General features: G+C 63.5%; 2 protein-coding genes across 2 annotated transcripts in view; both read right to left on the bottom strand.

The window, feature by feature from the left end:
• Positions 1–393: 393 nt before the first annotated feature.
• On the bottom strand, positions 394–4898 carry SLC31A2 (solute carrier family 31 member 2). The gene is made up of 4 exons (XM_035564636.2): positions 4821–4898; positions 1838–1904; positions 1191–1365; positions 394–670 (listed from the first exon to the last, which is right to left on the bottom strand). Exons 1-4 carry the CDS (start codon positions 4824–4826, stop codon positions 502–504), a joined length of 417 nt encoding a protein of 138 aa, XP_035420529.1. The 5' UTR covers positions 4827–4898; the 3' UTR covers positions 394–501.
• Positions 4899–6436: 1538 nt separating this feature from the next.
• Positions 6437–17783, bottom strand: part of LOC118257070 (collagen alpha-1(I) chain-like) — a 74789-nt gene continuing 63442 nt past the window's right edge. Inside the window, exons 34-68 of the mRNA XM_035564635.1 lie at positions 17595–17648; positions 17261–17314; positions 16955–17008; positions 16708–16752; positions 16126–16170; positions 15828–15935; positions 15531–15584; positions 15241–15294; positions 14962–15015; positions 14660–14767; positions 14518–14571; positions 14209–14319; positions 13487–13540; positions 13308–13361; positions 13062–13115; positions 12599–12652; positions 11953–12060; positions 11743–11796; positions 11541–11594; positions 11261–11314; positions 11021–11074; positions 10859–10912; positions 10634–10687; positions 10123–10176; positions 9195–9248; positions 9045–9098; positions 8824–8877; positions 8724–8741; positions 8505–8558; positions 8307–8369; positions 7880–8045; positions 7411–7517; positions 7216–7296; positions 6784–6972; positions 6437–6586 (exon numbers count right to left, since the gene is read on the bottom strand). Of these exons, the coding sequence (XP_035420528.1) occupies positions 6437–6586; positions 6784–6972; positions 7216–7296; positions 7411–7517; positions 7880–8045; positions 8307–8369; positions 8505–8558; positions 8724–8741; positions 8824–8877; positions 9045–9098; positions 9195–9248; positions 10123–10176; positions 10634–10687; positions 10859–10912; positions 11021–11074; positions 11261–11314; positions 11541–11594; positions 11743–11796; positions 11953–12060; positions 12599–12652; positions 13062–13115; positions 13308–13361; positions 13487–13540; positions 14209–14319; positions 14518–14571; positions 14660–14767; positions 14962–15015; positions 15241–15294; positions 15531–15584; positions 15828–15935; positions 16126–16170; positions 16708–16752; positions 16955–17008; positions 17261–17314; positions 17595–17648 (2487 nt within the window). The remainder of the gene's footprint in view (positions 6587–6783; positions 6973–7215; positions 7297–7410; positions 7518–7879; positions 8046–8306; positions 8370–8504; positions 8559–8723; positions 8742–8823; positions 8878–9044; positions 9099–9194; positions 9249–10122; positions 10177–10633; positions 10688–10858; positions 10913–11020; positions 11075–11260; positions 11315–11540; positions 11595–11742; positions 11797–11952; positions 12061–12598; positions 12653–13061; positions 13116–13307; positions 13362–13486; positions 13541–14208; positions 14320–14517; positions 14572–14659; positions 14768–14961; positions 15016–15240; positions 15295–15530; positions 15585–15827; positions 15936–16125; positions 16171–16707; positions 16753–16954; positions 17009–17260; positions 17315–17594; positions 17649–17783) is intronic.

Genomic DNA, 17783 nt, shown 5'->3' on the forward strand with positions numbered 1-17783 from the left:
TTGACACAGGCAGCAGGAGGCAGCAGCTCCCCATCCTAAAGTGCTAACCAGGAGGCACGGGGGTGAGGTGGGGGGGGGGGGTGGCCGGGCCACCCCCAGCACCGGGCTCCTTCTGCAGGCACCCCCAAGGCACAGTGTGAGGGGTTTGGGGCAGGGCAGGATGCAGGATCCGTGCTGGAGGGGAGCCCAGGGACCTGCCCAGATCACACATGGAGCATCCCAGTGCCAAAACCGCCCCCCCCCCCCCCCCCCCCCCCCCCCCCCCCCCCCCCAAACAGAGGGGGGGCCCAGCACCCCCCACCCCCAGCAGTCAGCTCCCCAAATCCCGTGGCCAAAAGCTCCCTGAGAGCCGGGGGACAGCCTCCAGTGCCACCCCCGGTGGTGCCGCGTCCTGCACAGCTTGGGGACAGGGACGCAGCCAGCAGACGTGACGGTGGCTGTGTGACAGCGGTGACACCCCAGCACCCCGCGGTGTCCCGGGGTGGGGGGGGGTCCCCACGCCTAGCCCACCCTGAGCAGCGGGTACACCACGAAGTAGCCGACGGTGGAGCCCGCGAGCACGCCGAGGAAGACCCAGGCATTGTAGGACATGACGGCCAGCATCAGCATGTAGCCCAGCACCACCTGCACCACGTGCAGCAGCGTCTGGGCCACATGGAACTGGAACCACCTGCGGTGGGAGAAGCAAAAGCCCCGTCAGCAAGGGGAAAATGTGGGTGTCAGCCCCCCCAGGGCACTGGGAGTGACCTGCGGGGGGGTTTGTAGGGCGTGGGGAGGCAGCTGGGCATGGGGCTGGGGTCAGCGAGAGGCTGGCATTACGAGCAGCCTCGGGCACAGCTGGGATTAAAGGTAAGATGAAAAAAAGAGGTTTTGGCTCAAAAGGCTTGTGATGGGAAGGAAATGCCCGGGCCGGCCTTGCTTGGGGCTGTACCAGCTGAGCAGCGCCCGTCCCCACCCCAAAAGGACCCCGTGTGGGTGCCGGGGGCTGCGGGCACTGGATGCAGCCGAAAGCGCCGGGGGCAGTCCCCGGGTACCCGGCGGGGCTGGGACACCCTGGGGCTGGCTCCTGCCCTCCATCATCCCTGGGAGCCCCTTCCTGCCCCTTCGCAGCCTTCCTTCTCCACTATCCCCACCTCCCAGCCACCCCCGAGCACCAGGCAGGGCCCAATCCTGCCCGGGCCGGGCCGTACCTGCCCTGCGTGGCCCCGCGGCCGCCGTCCCCCTCGTCGGGCTCCAGCAGCGCCTCGCGGCTGAGGCTGGGGGGCACGGCCAGCAGCGCCCGCTGCAGCACCCTGGCCTTGCCCATCTTGACCACCTCGTACAGCACCGACAGCAGCGCGACCACCAGCACGGAGAGCGCCAGCCCTGCACCAGAAGCAGACCCCGACGAGTCAGCAGCTGTTTTTTTTTTTCCTCTTTTTTTTCTCTTTTTTTTTTTTCCCGAAAAGAGCAGCTTGCCCTCAGCTGAACAAATATTTTTCAATGGGGAAAAAGATAAAAAAAAAAAAAAAAGCTTGCCAGCCACTTGCAGGAGGAGGGTTTGTTCATCTGTTGCTTTGCAGGACCGGACCTGCGGGTCTGGGTAACAGCTGGGGCCACCCCAAAGCCCTGCAGAGTGCCCGCTGCAGCAAAAAAACCCAGTGTTAAGTGCTGGGTGTGGGGGGGCCGTGCCCCTCCCCAGCTCCCAGCCCACCAGCAGGTATCACTGCTAGCATTACCTAGCATTATATGCCAGAAATGCAAAAATCCCTGGTGGTTTTTGTGCCCTGCGCCCCTTTCCCCGGCTGGCGAGCACAGCCAGCGGCAGACAGACGGACGGACGGGGCTGGCAGCCTACCTGTGGGGGTGTGCACGCTCCAGAAGTCAAACAGCAGCACCACCCTGTCTGAGAAGAAGAAGGTCATCTGGAAGAGAGGCCGAGGACAGGGGTTAGGAACCGGCTGGGGGTGACGATGCCACCTGCACCACGGCAAACATGGCCCTGTGGCTTCTGCAGGGCCGCGTGCTGAGCGCCCCACAGCCCTCCGAGGGCTGACACCGGCCCCTTCCTGCCCACGACCCTTCCCCGAATCAAAGCGAGAGGTGTGCGCGTCTCCTCTTTCTTCTTTGCAGGTTTGCTTCTTTGAGGTGCAGACTACGAAGGGCGCACCTGGTGGCCCTGCCCCTCCTGCGCCCGGCGCAGCCCCTGGTGCCGGGAGGGTTGGGGCTGGAGGCCGGCTGTGGGCAGGGGGCTGCCACGCGGTGCAGTTTTTGTCCGGATCCCGAAATAGAAAGAGGAACTCAAATCCCAGCCACGCAAAGCGGGCTCGACACGTACCTCTGCCTTCTTGCAGGGCAGCTTTTTCCCTCCAGCCCGTGTCTGGGCTGGCGAGAGAAATCCTGAGCTAACCCTTGTGGTGGGGAGCCGGCAGCCCAAAGCTCCAGCAACCCGCACGCGCTGCCGGGGCTTGAGGAGTGGGAGGCAGACAGCGGCTGTGGGTGCCGTCTGGAGCCTAAAGCGAAACTGGCTGGCGGCTGCAGCCCAGCCCAGGAACCCTCCGCTTTCCTGCACCTCCCACGGGATCTTCTTGCCTGCTCCAGCCAAAGCCGGCATCACCCCGAGGCTGCTCCGGCTCCGGCTGCCGGGGGCTGCCCAGGACCCACCCAGGACCACGACTGCTTTTTAGGGAGAGCTCGAAGCAGGCAGCAAAGCCCCCCAGTGCCGGCATTCCCAGCCCCGAAGAGCCTTTAACCGGTGACCACCCGACCAAGAGCTTCATCGTGCCGAAACAGGAGGAGAAAGCTTTGGCCCACAGCTCTTCCCCAGCGAAACAGCCCAGAGCTGAGGGCACAGCTGCCAATTCTTGGTCCTTTGCCACAAAAACCTGCACTGGGTTTTCCTCCTGCCCTTGTCGGATCTCACCAGGTCCCAGTGGCTGGGACCCCCCCCAGCCCAGGTCTGTTCCCCCCATGCTCCCCGTGCCCATGGTGAGCGGTGCCTGCGCCGCTCTCAGGCTCTAATTACACGCTCTGGCCACTCATTACCAAAGCACATTAGGACATATAATTGGCTTACGCTTTTAAGCCTCCTTTGGCAACGGATTTATGATAATTAGCCTTTAAATGAAACTATTTCTCCTTTGCATGGTTCAACCCTAAGTCTGCAGGGCTGGGCACGGCAGAGGTAATGTTACTTTGGAGACGAAGGTGACTTGCAGAAGGTCCCCGCACTACTCCTCGTCCCAGGGTGCCCAGCCTGGGCAGCTTCTGCCCCATGCCCTCGGGTACCCAGCGTGTCCGGGAGGCCAAAACGATGCTCCTGGGGCCAATGGTGCCCTGCTCCCCTCCTCCATAAAGAGAGGGGAGGTTTAGATGAGATGTAAGGAAGGAATCCTTCACTCAGAGGATGGTGAGGCCCTGGCACAGGCTGCCCAGAGAAGATGGGGATGCCCCATCCTGGAGGTGTTTAAGGTTGGAGGGGCTCTGAGCTTTAAGGTCCCTTCCAAACCCTTCTGTGACGCTGTGGCTCCATCCTACAGCAACACCACAGCGTGAACCCTCCGCAGACAGCCGCCATGCTGACTGTGCTGTCAAAGGTTGAGGGTAAATCCTAAAAATCTCGCAATCTGAGTGACCCAAGCTGCAGGGTGACATGCCAGCAGGACTTCTGGTCTGAGGGGCTTGTTCCTGTCCCCACCCACCAGCGGTGACCCACCAGGTGCTGTGGGGGGGGAGCACCCAGCACCTCTTCTGCACCTCGCCTGGCTTCACGCACCCCAGCAGAGCTGCTGGGGACCACCCCACCCTGCAGCTCCTCATGTCCACGGCACATCCATGTCGGGGCTTCGTCCGTGGGGTTCCTCTTTTGAAAAACTCAGCGCCGCCTGCTCGGCACGGCGCGGGGCTGGCTGCCCGCTGCCTCCCGACCTGCTGCTCCGGTCCGACCGGGACACCCGGCCCCGCACGCCGGGCTCAGCCTGCCTGGGTGCATCCACGGAGCCAGGGCTGCAGGCAGCACCCAGGCGGGCTGTGGTGCCAGGCTGCCCACGCTGCAGCCCCGTGCGGGCAATGCACCAGCCTGGGACGATGGGGGGGGGGCTCATGGGGGGGCGGTGTGGCTGCTGTCCCCATTGCCCCCGAGCTCCGAGCGAGCGGTGACAGCACTTGTGCAGGGACTCGAGCTCCCGAGGGACGTCTCTGCTGTCGGTCCGTGCCCGTGCCAGGCTCTGCAGGGGTGAAGGGAGAGCCTCTGGGTGGGAACACCATGGACTGGGGTGCGCCATGGCTGGCTCCCCAGGGCCGCTGCTGCGTGCAGTCCCCGTCCCAAGCCCGGCCAAGTCACAGGCACAGCACGGGACAAAAACAGGAACCGCGGCGCAGCTCTTGCGGGAAGATGCGCGGTGCCAAGGGAAGTGAATCAGCCTTTACACGGCCCCTGGGAACGTGCAGGGGGGGCACGAGATCGAAAACGAGATTTAAAGGAGGTGGCTCTGCCGGCTGCTCCGGGGGGACCCCGGCCGCAAAAGAAGGGGGGTCCCCGGGGAAGAAAGGGGGTCTCCAGAGAAGAAGGGGCTGCTGCCGGCCGGGGAACAGCGTGCCCCGGGCTGGGGCGGCGGGGCCGGGGGTGCCCGCACCCACCCGCACACCAGCGGTACAGGGGGGCTGGGGGCTGCCCCCACCCATGGGTGCCAAGCGCGGACCCTCTGCACAACCGGGCTGGCCCCCGGGCACGGCACGGCTCGGCACGGCTCGGCACGGCTGGGCACGGCTGGGCACGGCTGGGCACGGTTGGACGCGGCACGGCTCGGCTCGGCACGGCGCCACCCCGGCGGCAGCCTCACCTGCATGGCGGCGGTGCAGAGCGGAGCCCGTCCCGTCCCGTCCCGTCCCGTCCCGTCCCGTCCCGTCCCGTGCCGTCCCGGCTCGGCTCAGCCCGGCGCGGCTGCGTGACGCGCGGCGCGGAGCGCCCCGGGAGTTGTAGTGCCCTGCCCGGCCGTGCCGTGCCCAGCCGTGCCCAACCGTGCTGTGCCGAGCCCTGCCCAGCCGTGCCCAGCCGTGCCCAACCGTGCTGTGCCGAGCCGTGCCCAGCCGTGCTGTGCCCAGCCGTGCCCAACCGTGCCGTGCCGAGCCGTGCCCAGCCGTGCCGTGCCCAGCCGTGCCCAACCGTGCTGTGCCGAGCCGTGCCGAGCCGTGCCCAGCCGTGCTGTGCCCAGCCGTGCCCAACCGTGCTGTGCCGAGCCCTGCCCAGCCGTGCCCAGCCGTGCCGAGCCGTGCCATGCCCAGCCGTGCTGTGCCAAGCCGTGCCGTGCCACCGGGTGTATTTTTCCTTACGGGCAAAGAGCTGGCATTGGAGTTTTCAGGCTGCATTTGCTGCTTGAAATAATGATGATAATAAGAGTCTCCCCCCTCCCCCGTGCTGCTGCTTAAAATCCTGCCTCCGCAGTTCCCCGCCGCAGCAAACACCCGGTTTGGGGCGGCTGGGCTGGGGCAGCACGCCCAGGGTGCGAGGCGAGGGGTGGGTGGTGCGTGCAGTTCTCCTCCAAACCCGCTGCTGCTGAGCAAACCGACCAACCAACCACCCTGCCTTGAAGGGGAGAAACTGGACTTAGTTCACAACTGATTTTTCTTCCTTTATTTATTGCAGAGCTGGCCAGAAGCTCTGGCTGGGGTTTTCCAGGCGGGGTGGGTGCACCCAGCACCCTGTTACAGCCCAGCACGGATCCAGCCTCCTCCGGAGCTGCCCAGGGCTGCGGTGCCGGCGTGCACCCGGTCTCCTTTCCTACCCCTGCTGTGCACAGGAGATTTCCTCTCTTTTTGCTGCAAGGTTTGACCTCCCCCTGCCGTGACACCCCCACGCACTCCTGTGGCCAGCCCTGGGTGGGCAAAGCGTGGCAGCGGCCCTCGGCTGTTAGCAGGAAGGGATAGGGGACTGGGACCAGCAGAAAGGGGGCACCAGGCCAGGACCGTGCTGCAGGACGGGGACCATGGGGCTCCAACCCCCGCTGCTGGCTGAGGGGTGCCGCTGCTGTGCCTTATGGTGGCAGGGTGCTGGTGCTGAGTGTGCCCAGCGCTGTGTGAGCTGCAGCCCCAAAAGGGAGCTGGGGTGCGAGGCTCCAAGCATTCACATCTCTCCCCAGCAACGAGAAGCCCATTGCTCTCCCCTCTTCCCACTCTGGTAGCATTTTTTTCCTTTTGTTTTTTCTTTCCTGCTCTCATGATTACATGATTCTCATACATATATATACATATATATATATATATATAATATATATATAATTTATAGAGCAATGACTTCTGTAAACAATATTAATTCTACTTCAGAAGGCAGTGTAGTCCATGGCACACTGCAGCTACAGACCCAGGGTGTGGGCCCCGTGCCCCCACCTCCGCACGCATCCCTCCCAGGCCAGGCTGTGGCTGGGGAGGAGGGTCTGGTGCCGCGTGGGTGTCCCTGGTCTCAGCTGAAGCAGACGGGTCCCACTGTGAATCCGAACTGGTGGGAGGCGTCGCCGTTGTGAAACACGGCCAGGTCCCGCAGGGGCAGCAGGGAGAGCTCCTCGGTGGTGAACTGGAAGATGGTGTCAGTGATGGAGGACTCGTTGTCCAGCTGAAAGGAGGGCAGGCAGTGCTGAGACCACGTCCCCCTACCACATCCCACCCCATTCCCCAAGCCTGGGGCAGCTTCCCAGGGATGATCTCCCAGCCCAGCCCACCAAGCCCAGCCAGGAGCTCTGCTCGGAGCCCTGGGCACGCAATGCACATGGAGACTGGTGCTTCTTCCAGGCTCAAGCCCCCCCAGCTCACCAGGCAGCCCTGCAGGGTGGCTGCGTAGCTCTGCTCCCGGGAGTCCGCCAGGAAGAGGATTTCCTTCTCGGGCTGGGGCTGGCCCCGCTCCGGGGCTGGGCTGCAGGAGTAGGAGACCTTCTGTGCGGCCAGGTGGCTGTGCAGCCGGAGGAAGCGCAGCTGCACCGCGCTAGCCCCCGCGTACTCCAGCTGCAGAGGCAATGAGAGAGAGGGAGGGGTGCTGGGGGCTGCTTGCAAGGTCCGTGCCCCCCACCCTGCCCCAAAGACAGGGCAGGACGCAGCCCTGCAAAAGCACAGCTCTGAATTTCCTTGCAGAGGGAGAAGGTGATGCTTTTTGCCACACACGGGCAGCAGGACCCCCTGGGCCCAGGCATCCAGGAGCTGGGAGGGCCCCAGGGGAAGGGCTTCGTGTCCCCTCGGCTCGGCACTCACCAGGAAGCCCCCAGGCAGGGTGCTGAACCACTCGAAGGTGTCCTTGGAGGTGTAGGTACTCAGCCAGGCCTTGATGGGGACCTGTGGGGACCGGGGACCACGTCCCGGTGTCCCAGCAGGGGTTGGTGGCACCGCCAGGTTGAAGACCCAGCCGTGCCAGCCCACGCAGGATGGGGGGGACCTGTGGGGCCGTACCTGGTTGTGGACGGGGGATATGCAGGTCTCACCCCCTGCTGTGAAGTTGCAGAAGGCCAGCAGGGCGTCCCGGGGGCTGCCCTGGTTGGGGTCGATGTAGTAGTGCCCTGCGGGGATGCAGAGCAGGGCTGGAGGCACAGGGAGGACAGCACACGGCTGCCACCCCTTCCCCAGCTGCAAACCCACAAGCTGGGGATGGGCCGTGTTCTTTCCACTCCCCATATCCACCCGCACCCTGCTGTGCGTGCACGCAATGCCCACGAGCACCCCAACACACACAACTCCTGGTGTTGGAGCTGGTGCAGGAGGACATCCTGCATGGAGGAACTGAGGATGCCCATAAACCCTGCTGAGCTCATCCCCAAATCCTCATTCTCCCTAACGGCATTTATAGAGGGAATCCTGCCCCCCTGGCCCTGTCCTAAAGGGCTGTCCGTGGCTGGGGGACAATGCAGGGTGTCCCCTGTACCGTCGGGCAAGCTGGGGTGGGCCAGCAGCAGCTCCTTGCAGGTGGCCGCCGGGTTGTCCTTGGTGCCATCAGGGTGCTCCACCAGCGCTCCCAGCTCGCGGCTCAGGGCCTCGAGCAGAGCCCGTGCCACGGCGCGGTTCAGGCGGTCGGAGGGGTGAAGGAGGTGCTGGAAATCACGGGGAGAGAGCCCAGTTCCTGTTGGCCCCCCTTGCATTTTGGCCAGGAGCATGGCCAAGTGCTGGGGAAGGTGTGTGGGGGGGGCAAGGACCGATCCTGGCTGGGTGCGGGAGGGATTAACCCATCTGCGTGCTCTGCTCTTTGCGCAGAGGGCAGCGATGGGACACGAGACAGCATCGCTGTCCCTTTGTCCCCAGCAAGCAGCAGCCACCAGAGGCAGGAGCCCCATGCCCCACGCAGCGCCACTCACCCGCAGCTCCTCCTTGGACAGCGTCAGCGCGGGGCCGCTGGGGCCCGGGGGTCCGGCGAGACCCTGGGTGACAATGACACCGCTGACATGGCAAGGCCCTGCCACCCTCGCAGCTCCTCCGACTGCACCAGCACGGCCCATCCCCATGGCACCAGCCACCACTTTGGGTCCCCAAGGGACGTTGGTGGCCTTGCTTACCGGTGGTCCCAGCTTTCCCCTGGGTCCCGGCTGGCCCGGGGAACCTTTCAGCCCCTGCTCAAAGATGAGGAGGAAGAGGAAGGAAAAAGGCAAGGTGGTGAGATGCTGCCTTGTGTCCCCAAAGTGGGCATGGGGCTGTCCCACACCCCCAGGACGAGGACAGGAGGGGACAGTGCCCTGCAGCAGGGCTCACCCCGCGCCCGCTGCCCCCGCACTCACTTTTTGTCCCGACAAGCCCTGGAAGAGAAAAGCAAGGGGGTGCCTCAGCGGGAGGCTGCCGGCCCTGCAGACCCCCGTGTGCTGGGGGCGAAGGACTTACCGGCTTCCCGGGGAGCCCAGGGAGCCCCCGTGGGCCAGGGGGGCCAGCGTCACCCTGCGGAGAGACATGGGGATGTCACACACGGCCCCGACGGGGCATCTCCCAGCCCTGAATCCTTATTACCAGCCCCTTCCCAGGTTGCTTGTGTGTTTTGCACAAAAGCAGAAAGAATTCATCCCAAACACAAACACCTGCCCCGTCCGCACCCACCCCACAGGTACCTGCAGTCCCTTGGGTCCCGGCCTCCCAGGGACGCCGTGGGGTCCTTGCTTGCCCTAGGAGACGTGGAGGGGTGTAACATGGGGGTGTGACACGGGGGGTGACATGGGGGTGTGACACGGGGGGAAGAGAAGCACGAGCCCTCCACGCACCTTGAAGCCATCGTCCCCTTGCTGCCCCAGGTCACCCCTGCTGCCTTTCTCACCCTAGGAGAGTCAGGGAAAGAGTTGGTGGCCAGGAGGAGGATGGAAGTGGCCAGGGGCACCACCGGGGTGAGGGGACCCTGCCCCGGAGACCCTGCTCTGGTCACTCCTGTGGCCGTATTTGATGGGGTGGGCACAGGGGGTGCTGCCTGGAGGCAAGGAGGTGTCTGCCTGGCCACATCTCCCCAGCGCAAACAGCTCCCGGCCTCCAGCAAGCTGGGCAGGTGACTGGAGATGGGAAATTCCCAGGTCCAGCCACCTGCAAAATTTCCGGAAAAAAAATAAATAAAAAGAACCCTTTCTATCTGTTAGCTCGTATCGCTTGGGGAGGAGCAAGCGCGACGGAGCATTTTCATCCTCTGCTCAGCCGCAAAGGCAAGCCTGGGAGTACTTTATCCCAGAGTAAAATATTATTCTAGGAAAGCTCAAGGAAATGCTTGGAAAAACTCGATACGAGGAAAAACTCAAGGAAAATAAAGAAAATTCTGTGTGCGCTGAAGTCCTGTGGGAAGAAACCCCCCCCCAGAGCACACCCCAGCAGCTCCTTGCAGCCCCCGCCTGCTGCCCCAGCCCCCGGCCTTGCCGAAGGCGCTGGCCCTCAACTTCTGCCATTCAGCTCATTCAGCTTGCGATAAGTTGAAAGCTTCATTTCTTGCTGCCTTTCACTTCCCGAAGGCTGTGAGCAGCGACAAGCAGGCCCTGGGAGCAGGGAGCTCTTATTTACGGCCTGGAGGCTGACGGATAGGGCGTGAGGACGCGCGGGGCTGCCTGCATCAAGGACGCTGCAGTCCTGGGCTTCAAGGAGCGGGGAAGGGGTGGAGGCATCCAGCTAAGTGCCAGCCTGTGCCCCTGCTCGAGCCCCACACATGTCACCTACCTTGGGTCCTTTCGGTCCCGGGTCTCCTCTGATGCCCTTCAGCCCAGGGATGCCCTAGGAGAGACGAAGCGACACCGCTGGCCCAGCACAGCCCACTGCCAAGGAGGGGCCTTGGGAGCCACAAGGGCTACGAGAATTTGGGGTGTTTTTAGGGACCTCGAGGCATTCCTCAGCTTTGATTTTCCCTTTTGGCAATCCCTCCTCGCCTTCAGCAACCCCTGCTATAAACACGGGGCAGGTCCCCTGGCTGGCTGCAGAATATCCTGCCTTCATTTTCCTTTTGGTGCCATTTCCAAAGCTGAGATTTATCATCATCATTACTATTTAACTGGAGAAAATGCAACTACCAACAATCAGAAAATAAACTTGGCCATTTTTCTGGCTAACGCTAAGCTGGGAGGAGAAGGCAGGATGAGAGCTGTGCAGCACCTGGAAGCTCCGCTCTTGTTAAGGTCCCTGCTTTGGTTGTGGGGGGCACCCCCAAACCTCGCTGCTCAGCACCAGTACTTACGTATGGTCCTTGTGGGCCCTGGGGCCCCGCCAGCCCCTCGTCACCTGGGTGGCCCTGCAATGCAGAAGTGAGAGACCCTCTGCCGGGGTAGGAAGGGACTGGGAGGAACTGGTGGGGGACAGAGCCCTGGCTGTGTGCCGCGGTGCCCCTCTATCAGCCCATCCTTTGGGCACAGCCAAAGGATTCCAGAGTCAAAGGCACCCAAAGCACCCCTGGCCACCCTACCTTGGATCCGCGGGGGCCCCTCGGGGGCCGGTGGCCTGCCTTGCCTCGCTTGCCCTGGGGACAGGAGACTGAAGACTCAGAGCACAGTAAATGCACCGACCCCACCGCCTGCATCCCCCTCCCCATCAGCCCAGCTCTCCGCCAGGACGAGCACGCCCTTACCCTCCTGCCAGCTTCTCCAGGGACCCCTTCTTGCCCCTCATGCCCCACATCGCCCTGGGGAGAGAAGAGAGGAGCTGGGAGATGTTTTGGTCACCAGCACCGGGACATCTGAGCCTGGGGCGATGCCGAGCAAGGGATGCCCAGCTCCCGGGGATGGTTTCTCCTCAGGGACCATGGCTTGGACCCCCCTGCTCTGTGCTTCCCCCTCAGTGCCCCCGTGCAGGACACTGCCGGTGGTACCTTTTCTCCTTTGCGACCTTTCTGCCCTTGGGGACCAGCTTGTCCTGGAGAGCCCTAAAATCCCAAAGGAGAAAGAAACCCCCCTGTAAGGGTGCTGGGATGTCCCCACACTGCTCTCACCCACACCTGGCACAGGAGCAGGGTTTGAGCTGAAGTCTCTTTGGGGCAGTGTTTCGGCAGGAGCAGGAGCACCCGTGTGGGGACTTGCTGCATCTCCAGGAAATCCCGGCTCAGCCACCCGCACCGGAGAAGCACCAGCACGGCCGCTCCAGCCCCTCACCGTGCGCCCTGGTTTTCCCGGTGTGCCCGGCTCCCCTTTTGCACCCATCAGGCCCTAAGGAAAAATTAAATAAACCAACCCAGCTCCAAAAGACAGGCTTCGGGACCTATGCCCCAGCGCCTCGGGCAGCCCGGTGAGGTCCAGGCTGCAGGAGAAGCTGGATGAGGGGAAGGGAGCGCGGAGCAGCAGGGCAGCCACTCACCTCGGCGCCGCTCGACCCCGGGGCTCCAGCATTGCCCGGTGGCCCCAGAGTGCCCTGGGTTTGTTGGGAGACAAAGCAGGGACCAGCATCAGCTCCGGGCATCGGGGGCAAGCAGCAGGGTCAGGGCTCGTGTTGCTCCCCGAGGGACCCCGGTGCCACCCCCGCCTTTCCACCCCGTGCCTCAGTTTCTCCACAAATCCCACACCTCACCTGCTGGCCCGGCTTCCCCGGTGCGCCCGCTGCTCCTCTGGCTCCTCGGTGCCCGGCGTAGCCCTTGAACCCGGGGCCACCCGGCTGCCCACGGGCACCCACCGAGCCCTGTGGGACACACGTGCTGAGGGCACAGCCGTACCCGGGCAGCCCAACACTCGAGGACGGGGCTGCAGGCAAGGTGCAGCACATTGCAGCATCCTCAGCACGTGGCAGCGCTGCACACCGCAGGACCACGGCCGTAACCACATCGTTTGTTTCCCAGCCAGCCCTTAGCGAGACCCGCAGGTTTGCTCTGTGAAAGCTGGAGGAAAGGAAGCCAAACGAACCAGACCTGCTTCGGGCAGGCTCGGGCAACTGGGGATTAAACGCACGGTGGCCACAGCAAATTTTGATAATTTTTTTTAATAGCCCTATTAAGACGCCTTTAATGAGCTGTGGTTCTACAGGAACCAGGGAAACGACAACTCATTCCCAGGCGACTGCAGAGCCAGCCAGGGCAGAGGAGCAGGGTCTCTGCGTGCCCCCAGGCTCCTGCCCCCAGCAGCAAGCAGCCCGAGGTGCCCGGGGCTGCCCGCAGGTGCCGTTACTCCCGTTCCACGCTGCACCTTTGGAGGGTTTGGCGCGGAGGCAGGCCGGTACTCACCACGGGGCCAGGCTGGCCGCGGTCTCCCTTTGCTCCATCGTCTCCTGCAGGTCCCTGCGGTGATGTTGGGGGTTCAGCACAAGCCCGGCCCCACCACGTGCTTCGTGCTCAGGCCCTTTGCAGGCATTTGGAGCAACCCCTCCCACCCGCGGTGCTCAGCCAGCCAAGGGGTGCACGACAGTGCCTGGTGGCACCTGGGTGCCGTGGGGACATCGATGTGCTGAGATGGCAGGAGCAGGTCTTGCACAAAGCCTCAGCACCCCTAAATGCCACGCTGGTTTTTGGGGTGGGGGCACAGTCCCCCTGCTGGGACTCAGAGCCTCATTTCTGACACACCCCCCCAACCCCACCCCGAGCAGTTACGGGGCAACAAATCCTTTGGCTTCAGTTAGTACGAGAAATTGTGAAGCCCTGGTGAAGCCTCAGAGAGCTCCCAGCTCCACAGGCCTGGGGACACCAGTACCTCCAACCCGGCGGCACCAGTGGGTCCATCCCTGCCTCGAGGTCCTGGGTCTCCCTGGGGAAGAAAGGGAAACGCGCCCAGCTCTGTTCCTGGCAAGCTTCTGGCCTTGGAGATCTTGGCTCGAATTGCCAGGCTGCCCCGGCCCTGGGTCTGACCCAGGTCCTCAGAGCGTCCCCCCACCAGCCAAGGAAAGCAGTGCTTGGGCAGAGCCCAGAACCAGAAGGGCTGGAGCATTGCCCTCCCTACCTTCGTTCCCTCGAGACCGTCGAGCCCTGGAGGACCTCGCAGACCTGTGCTGCCCTGTTTGGGGTAGAAGAAAAACACGGGGCTGACAAGCTTCAGCCCTGCCCGATGCTCCTGGTCACACGCGTGTCCCCCGTGTCAGCAATCAGCCCGAAGGGAGACAGGGACACGAGGTGACTTACAGACCGCCCTCGGACTCCTGCAGGTCCTGCAGCGCCGGTGACACCGACCTGGCCCTGGGACAGAGAGGGGGACGCGCTCAGTGGCAGGAGCTCGGCTGAAGGCAGCATGAAGCAGGCACACGGCCACTTCCTTCAGGCCAGCAGCCCCTCGGGGACAAGAAGCTGTCCCAGAGGCAGTGGTGGTTCCTCCCTCCCTGGCACTACAGGCACACGGGGAGAACAAGACCCACAGACACCACTGGCTGGAGGAAAAGAGGCGCGAGGCCGGACCAGTCCTCCCAGCACGCAGGAACTGGGCAGAACTCTGGGTAGCTTGGGCTCCTTGTGGCTCTGGGGTCCCAAAAGCTTTCAGAGAGACTGACATCCACCTCTGAGAAAGTCGTGCAAAGGCAAAAACCCATGAAGGTGTGCTGATCTCATGGGGTCAGATGAAACTCTGCACACCAAGCTGCATTTTTCTGCCCAAAGGCTCACACGCAGGGAGCTGCTCCTCCCCAGGCCCAGCACTCATCCTTTTGTGCCAACAGGACCCAATTTGAGTATCAGGCCCATGAGACACAAAACTCCCAAATTAAGGAGATTTACCAATTCTTAGCATTTTCTGTAGCTCCTGGAGCCCGAAGTCTCCTGCTGGGGGCAAGCCCTGTTCCTGAGCACCCCACACCCAGCTGGGGGAAGCACTGGAGCCCCATGGCACTGGATTACTCCCTCGCTGTACTTGCCAGCAAACCTTCCTGGCCCTTCTCTCCTCTGGGGCCTTTGCCTCCAATTTCCCCCGTAGCAGCTCCTGGTCCTGGCGCTCCAGGAAAACCCCGAGGGCCAGCATCTCCCTGCTCCGAGATGGAAACAGCGGTGTCACGGTGAGAAGAAGAAAGGAGAAGCAATTAAGTGAGTGTCCCCACGAGGACACGTCCCCCAGGCACCCAACAAGTCCCAGGGACACCCCCTTCCTGCATCCGTCCCACAGGGACAAGCTGGGAGGGGGAGGCAGAGCATGCTGCGGGTGGCAGCACAGAAGATGTGCTCCCCACCTTGTGTCCCTGCGCTCCCGGCTCGCCCGGCTCTCCTGCGTCACCAACATCGCCCTGCCCGGGGGTGAAGCACCATCAGCACCTGAAGCAGCGGCCGTGCCCCTTCCCTGTCCCGAGGCAGCCGCAGCCCCCCAGCACAAACCTCCTTCCCCTGCTCCCCGGGCCCCCCCGGTGGTCCTGCTGGCCCCTCGTCCCCTCGCTCCCCACGGCCACCTCTGACGCCCGGAGCTCCGCGGGGTCCTGCTTCTCCCTGGAACGGATGAAGACCACCAGGGTTATTCTTAGCCGACTTCTCCAGCAGGCGCTAGCCCTGCCCATCACTTACCACCACGCAGCCCCCTCCTCACCCCCAGTTTTCCTTGCACCGGGTGCTAAAGCTTCAAGAGGGCCCTGGCTCCCCCTCCCACACCCAGGCGCGAGCATGCTGGGGCCGTGAGAACTGACCTGCTGCCCCTTGGGCCCCGGCTGCCCCTCTGCTCCTGGTGGTCCCGGTGGTCCCTGTGGAGGAAGCACACGGCCAGTCCCTGGCACACCTCGTCCCCACTGAGCTCCAGGGCTGGGGATGTTCTCCTGGGCAGGCTGCTGCCTCCACTCCCCCCCAGTTTCCTTCACCCCACGTTGCACAAAGCCCTGGCCCCACTAGCACGGACGCAGCCTCGCCCTCGGGCTCTAGCTGAGGGTCGCCAGGAGGCGGGCAGGGTGTGGGGTGTCCCTGCCACCTACCTGCTCGCCATCCAGCCCGCTGACACCGGCGTCCCCCGGATCTCCCAGGGCACCCTGCCAGGGGACACAGGGACGTGAGTACAGGCAGCCGTGATGTGCTCACAAGGCTCATCTCCCACCTCGCATCGATCCCCGTCCCACTAGCACAGACTGGGTCCAAACCAGGACAAGCACGTTTGGCTGCAGCCCGGGAGAGGGAGCACCCCTTGTGCCAGCAGAGCCAGCCCTGCTGGGTAGCTCCAGACCCACAGGGCTGGCAGGGGGAACCAGACTTCCTCCTCCTCCCGTACCTGCTCTCCTCTCATCCCTGAAGGCCCCTCGGGTCCTCTTGGACCTTCCCGACCCTGCAAACGAAGAAGCCACATTAGCGACAAGGCACGGCATTAACCCAGGTCCCTGCAGCTCCTGAGCTTGGATGCTGGGGGGCTGAGGACGCAGCAGCCCACGTCCTCACTCTCTCGCCAAGCCCCTTGTACCAGCCTCCCTCCTCTCCTCCATGCAGAGAAGGAAGCCCTCGTCCTGCTGGAAAAAGGCAAGGCTGCAGCAGGAGCTGTGCCGTACCCCACAGCAGCCACGTTGGCACTTACCGGGTACCCAGGGGGGCCAGCAGCCCCTGGTGTGCCGTCTGCCCCCGCTTCCCCAGCCAAACCAGGCTTCCCGGGGACACCGTCCAGCCCCCGCATGCCGGGGGCTCCCTGCAAGGCCAGAAGGATGTTAGGGCACCCCAAGGTGTAGCCCATGGGCAGCTCCTCTCCCCCCGGGAGGGCAATGAGATGGGTGAGACCCCCAGCCTGATGGCACCCCAGGTCGCTGCGGGTGCAGGGGGGCACGGCACGCAGCCCCAGCCCACAGAGCAGCTCTGCAAGCTGCAGCTTTCCCACTCACCGGCAGCCCTGGAAGCCCCCGAGGACCCGGCTCTCCCGCTCTTCCCTGCAACACAAGGGCTGTGAGCAGCCGGGGACACCAAGTAGGCTGCAGCTGAGCCACAAACCTGCCTGGGTCACCCCAGAGGTGCAGCAGGACAAAACCCAGCAGGCAGTGAGCAGTACCAGGGTCCTGCCTCTCCCTGCCGAGAGCAGATGGGTCTGGGATCCACATCCCTAATGCTATAGGTAGTGCGTGGTGTGTATGTTGTATGGCACTGCAGAGCATTACGCGGCATATATTGCGGGGTATGCCAGGGCATATGCTGCAGGGCATTGTAGGGCATATGTTACAGGGTATTACAGGGTATTATTGCGGGGCGTATGTTGCAGGGTGTGCAATGGTATACATTGCAGGGCATACATTGCAGGGTATTGCAGGGCACTGCAGGATTTTGCATGGCATATGTTGCAGGGTATTCCATGTTATATGTTGCAGCATGTTCCATGGCATATGTCGCAGGGCATCGCGTGGCCGCAGGGGCCAGCAAGCCCGGCAAGCAGCCCAGAGCAGCCCCGCTCCCCCCGTGGGATCCAGCCCTACCTGGGAGCCGGGAGCACCTCGTGGCCCAGGGGGGCCTGGCAGGGCCTGGGGGAGGACAGAGACGTCAGAGCCCCGTGCCCAGCCCTGACCGCGGCCCCGCAGCTCCCCTCTCCCCACGTAGCCCCTTAATGCTGGTGGCAAGGATTTCCCACGCTCTGTGTCCAGCCCAGCAGAGCTGATCTGCTTGGTGCTGCCTCAGGGGGCGGGGGGAATTTGGAGGCGTCCGGAAGCAGCAAACAGCCCTCACCTTGGGACCAGCTTTTCCAGGGAATCCGGGTGGGCCTCGGGCTCCCGTTTCTCCCTGTTGGGAAGAAAAAAAAAAAAACAAAACCACACACCAAAACCCCAAACCCTAACCCTTCCTTTCTGCCATTTGTTTCAAGGCAGTAACTCCCCGAGGGACAAAAGATAGCAGCCTGCCATCTCATAAAGAGGCTCAGGAGCTGATGTGCTGGGAGAGCTGCGGGTTCGCCCTGCGTGGGGCCGGATCCTGCCACCCTCCTCCTGCCCAGCACCAGCCAACGGGGTTGGTGTTGCCATTTCCCAGCCCTACCTTGTCTCCCCTGTACCCTGGCCTCCCCCGGTCACCGGCTGGTCCTGGGTAGCCCTGGGGGAGAGGATGGTGTTAGGAGGCAGCCAGGGCCGTGCTGCACCCGTGGGGTTTGGGTGGAGGTGATGGTGGTGCTGTGCTCATCCAAAAGCATTCCGATGCCACTTTGCATGGAAAGATCTGCTGGCCATGGGGATCCCATCTCCCAGCAGCACCAAACCTTGCTCCTCACGCCCACCCTTGGACCCCACGCCTTCCCCGGGGGTCCGGGGAGAGGAGCTGTGCCCCAGATAGCCCCTGGCGCTGAGCACGGCCAGGCAGCAGCTGCAGCACTTACATACATGCCGACAGGTCCCTGCGGCCCCTCCATGCCAGGCTTCCCGGGCAGACCCTGCCAGGAGAGACAGGAGCTTTCACCACCCTGCTCATGTGCTGGCAGTGCTGGGGGTCTGGGCTAGGCAGACCCGAGCAGAGCAGATTGCCCACCTAGGAACGCATCTGAGGGATGTGCATCCTCCTTTTTGCT

Source organism: Cygnus atratus, chromosome 19 (genome assembly GCF_013377495.2).
Source record: "Cygnus atratus isolate AKBS03 ecotype Queensland, Australia chromosome 19, CAtr_DNAZoo_HiC_assembly, whole genome shotgun sequence".
Taxonomy (NCBI): Eukaryota; Metazoa; Chordata; class Aves; order Anseriformes; family Anatidae; genus Cygnus; species Cygnus atratus.

Excerpts from the sequence above, each read along its gene's own strand:
- SLC31A2 (XM_035564636.2), bottom strand. Across the intron at positions 1,366-1,837 it reads GAGCGTGCACACCCCCACAG|GGCTGGCGCTCTCCGTGCTG; the intron begins GTAGGCTGCCAG and ends CTTCTGGTGCAG. Across the intron at positions 671-1,190 it reads CGCGGGGCCACGCAGGGCAG|GTGGTTCCAGTTCCATGTGG; the intron begins GTACGGCCCGGC and ends CTCCCACCGCAG.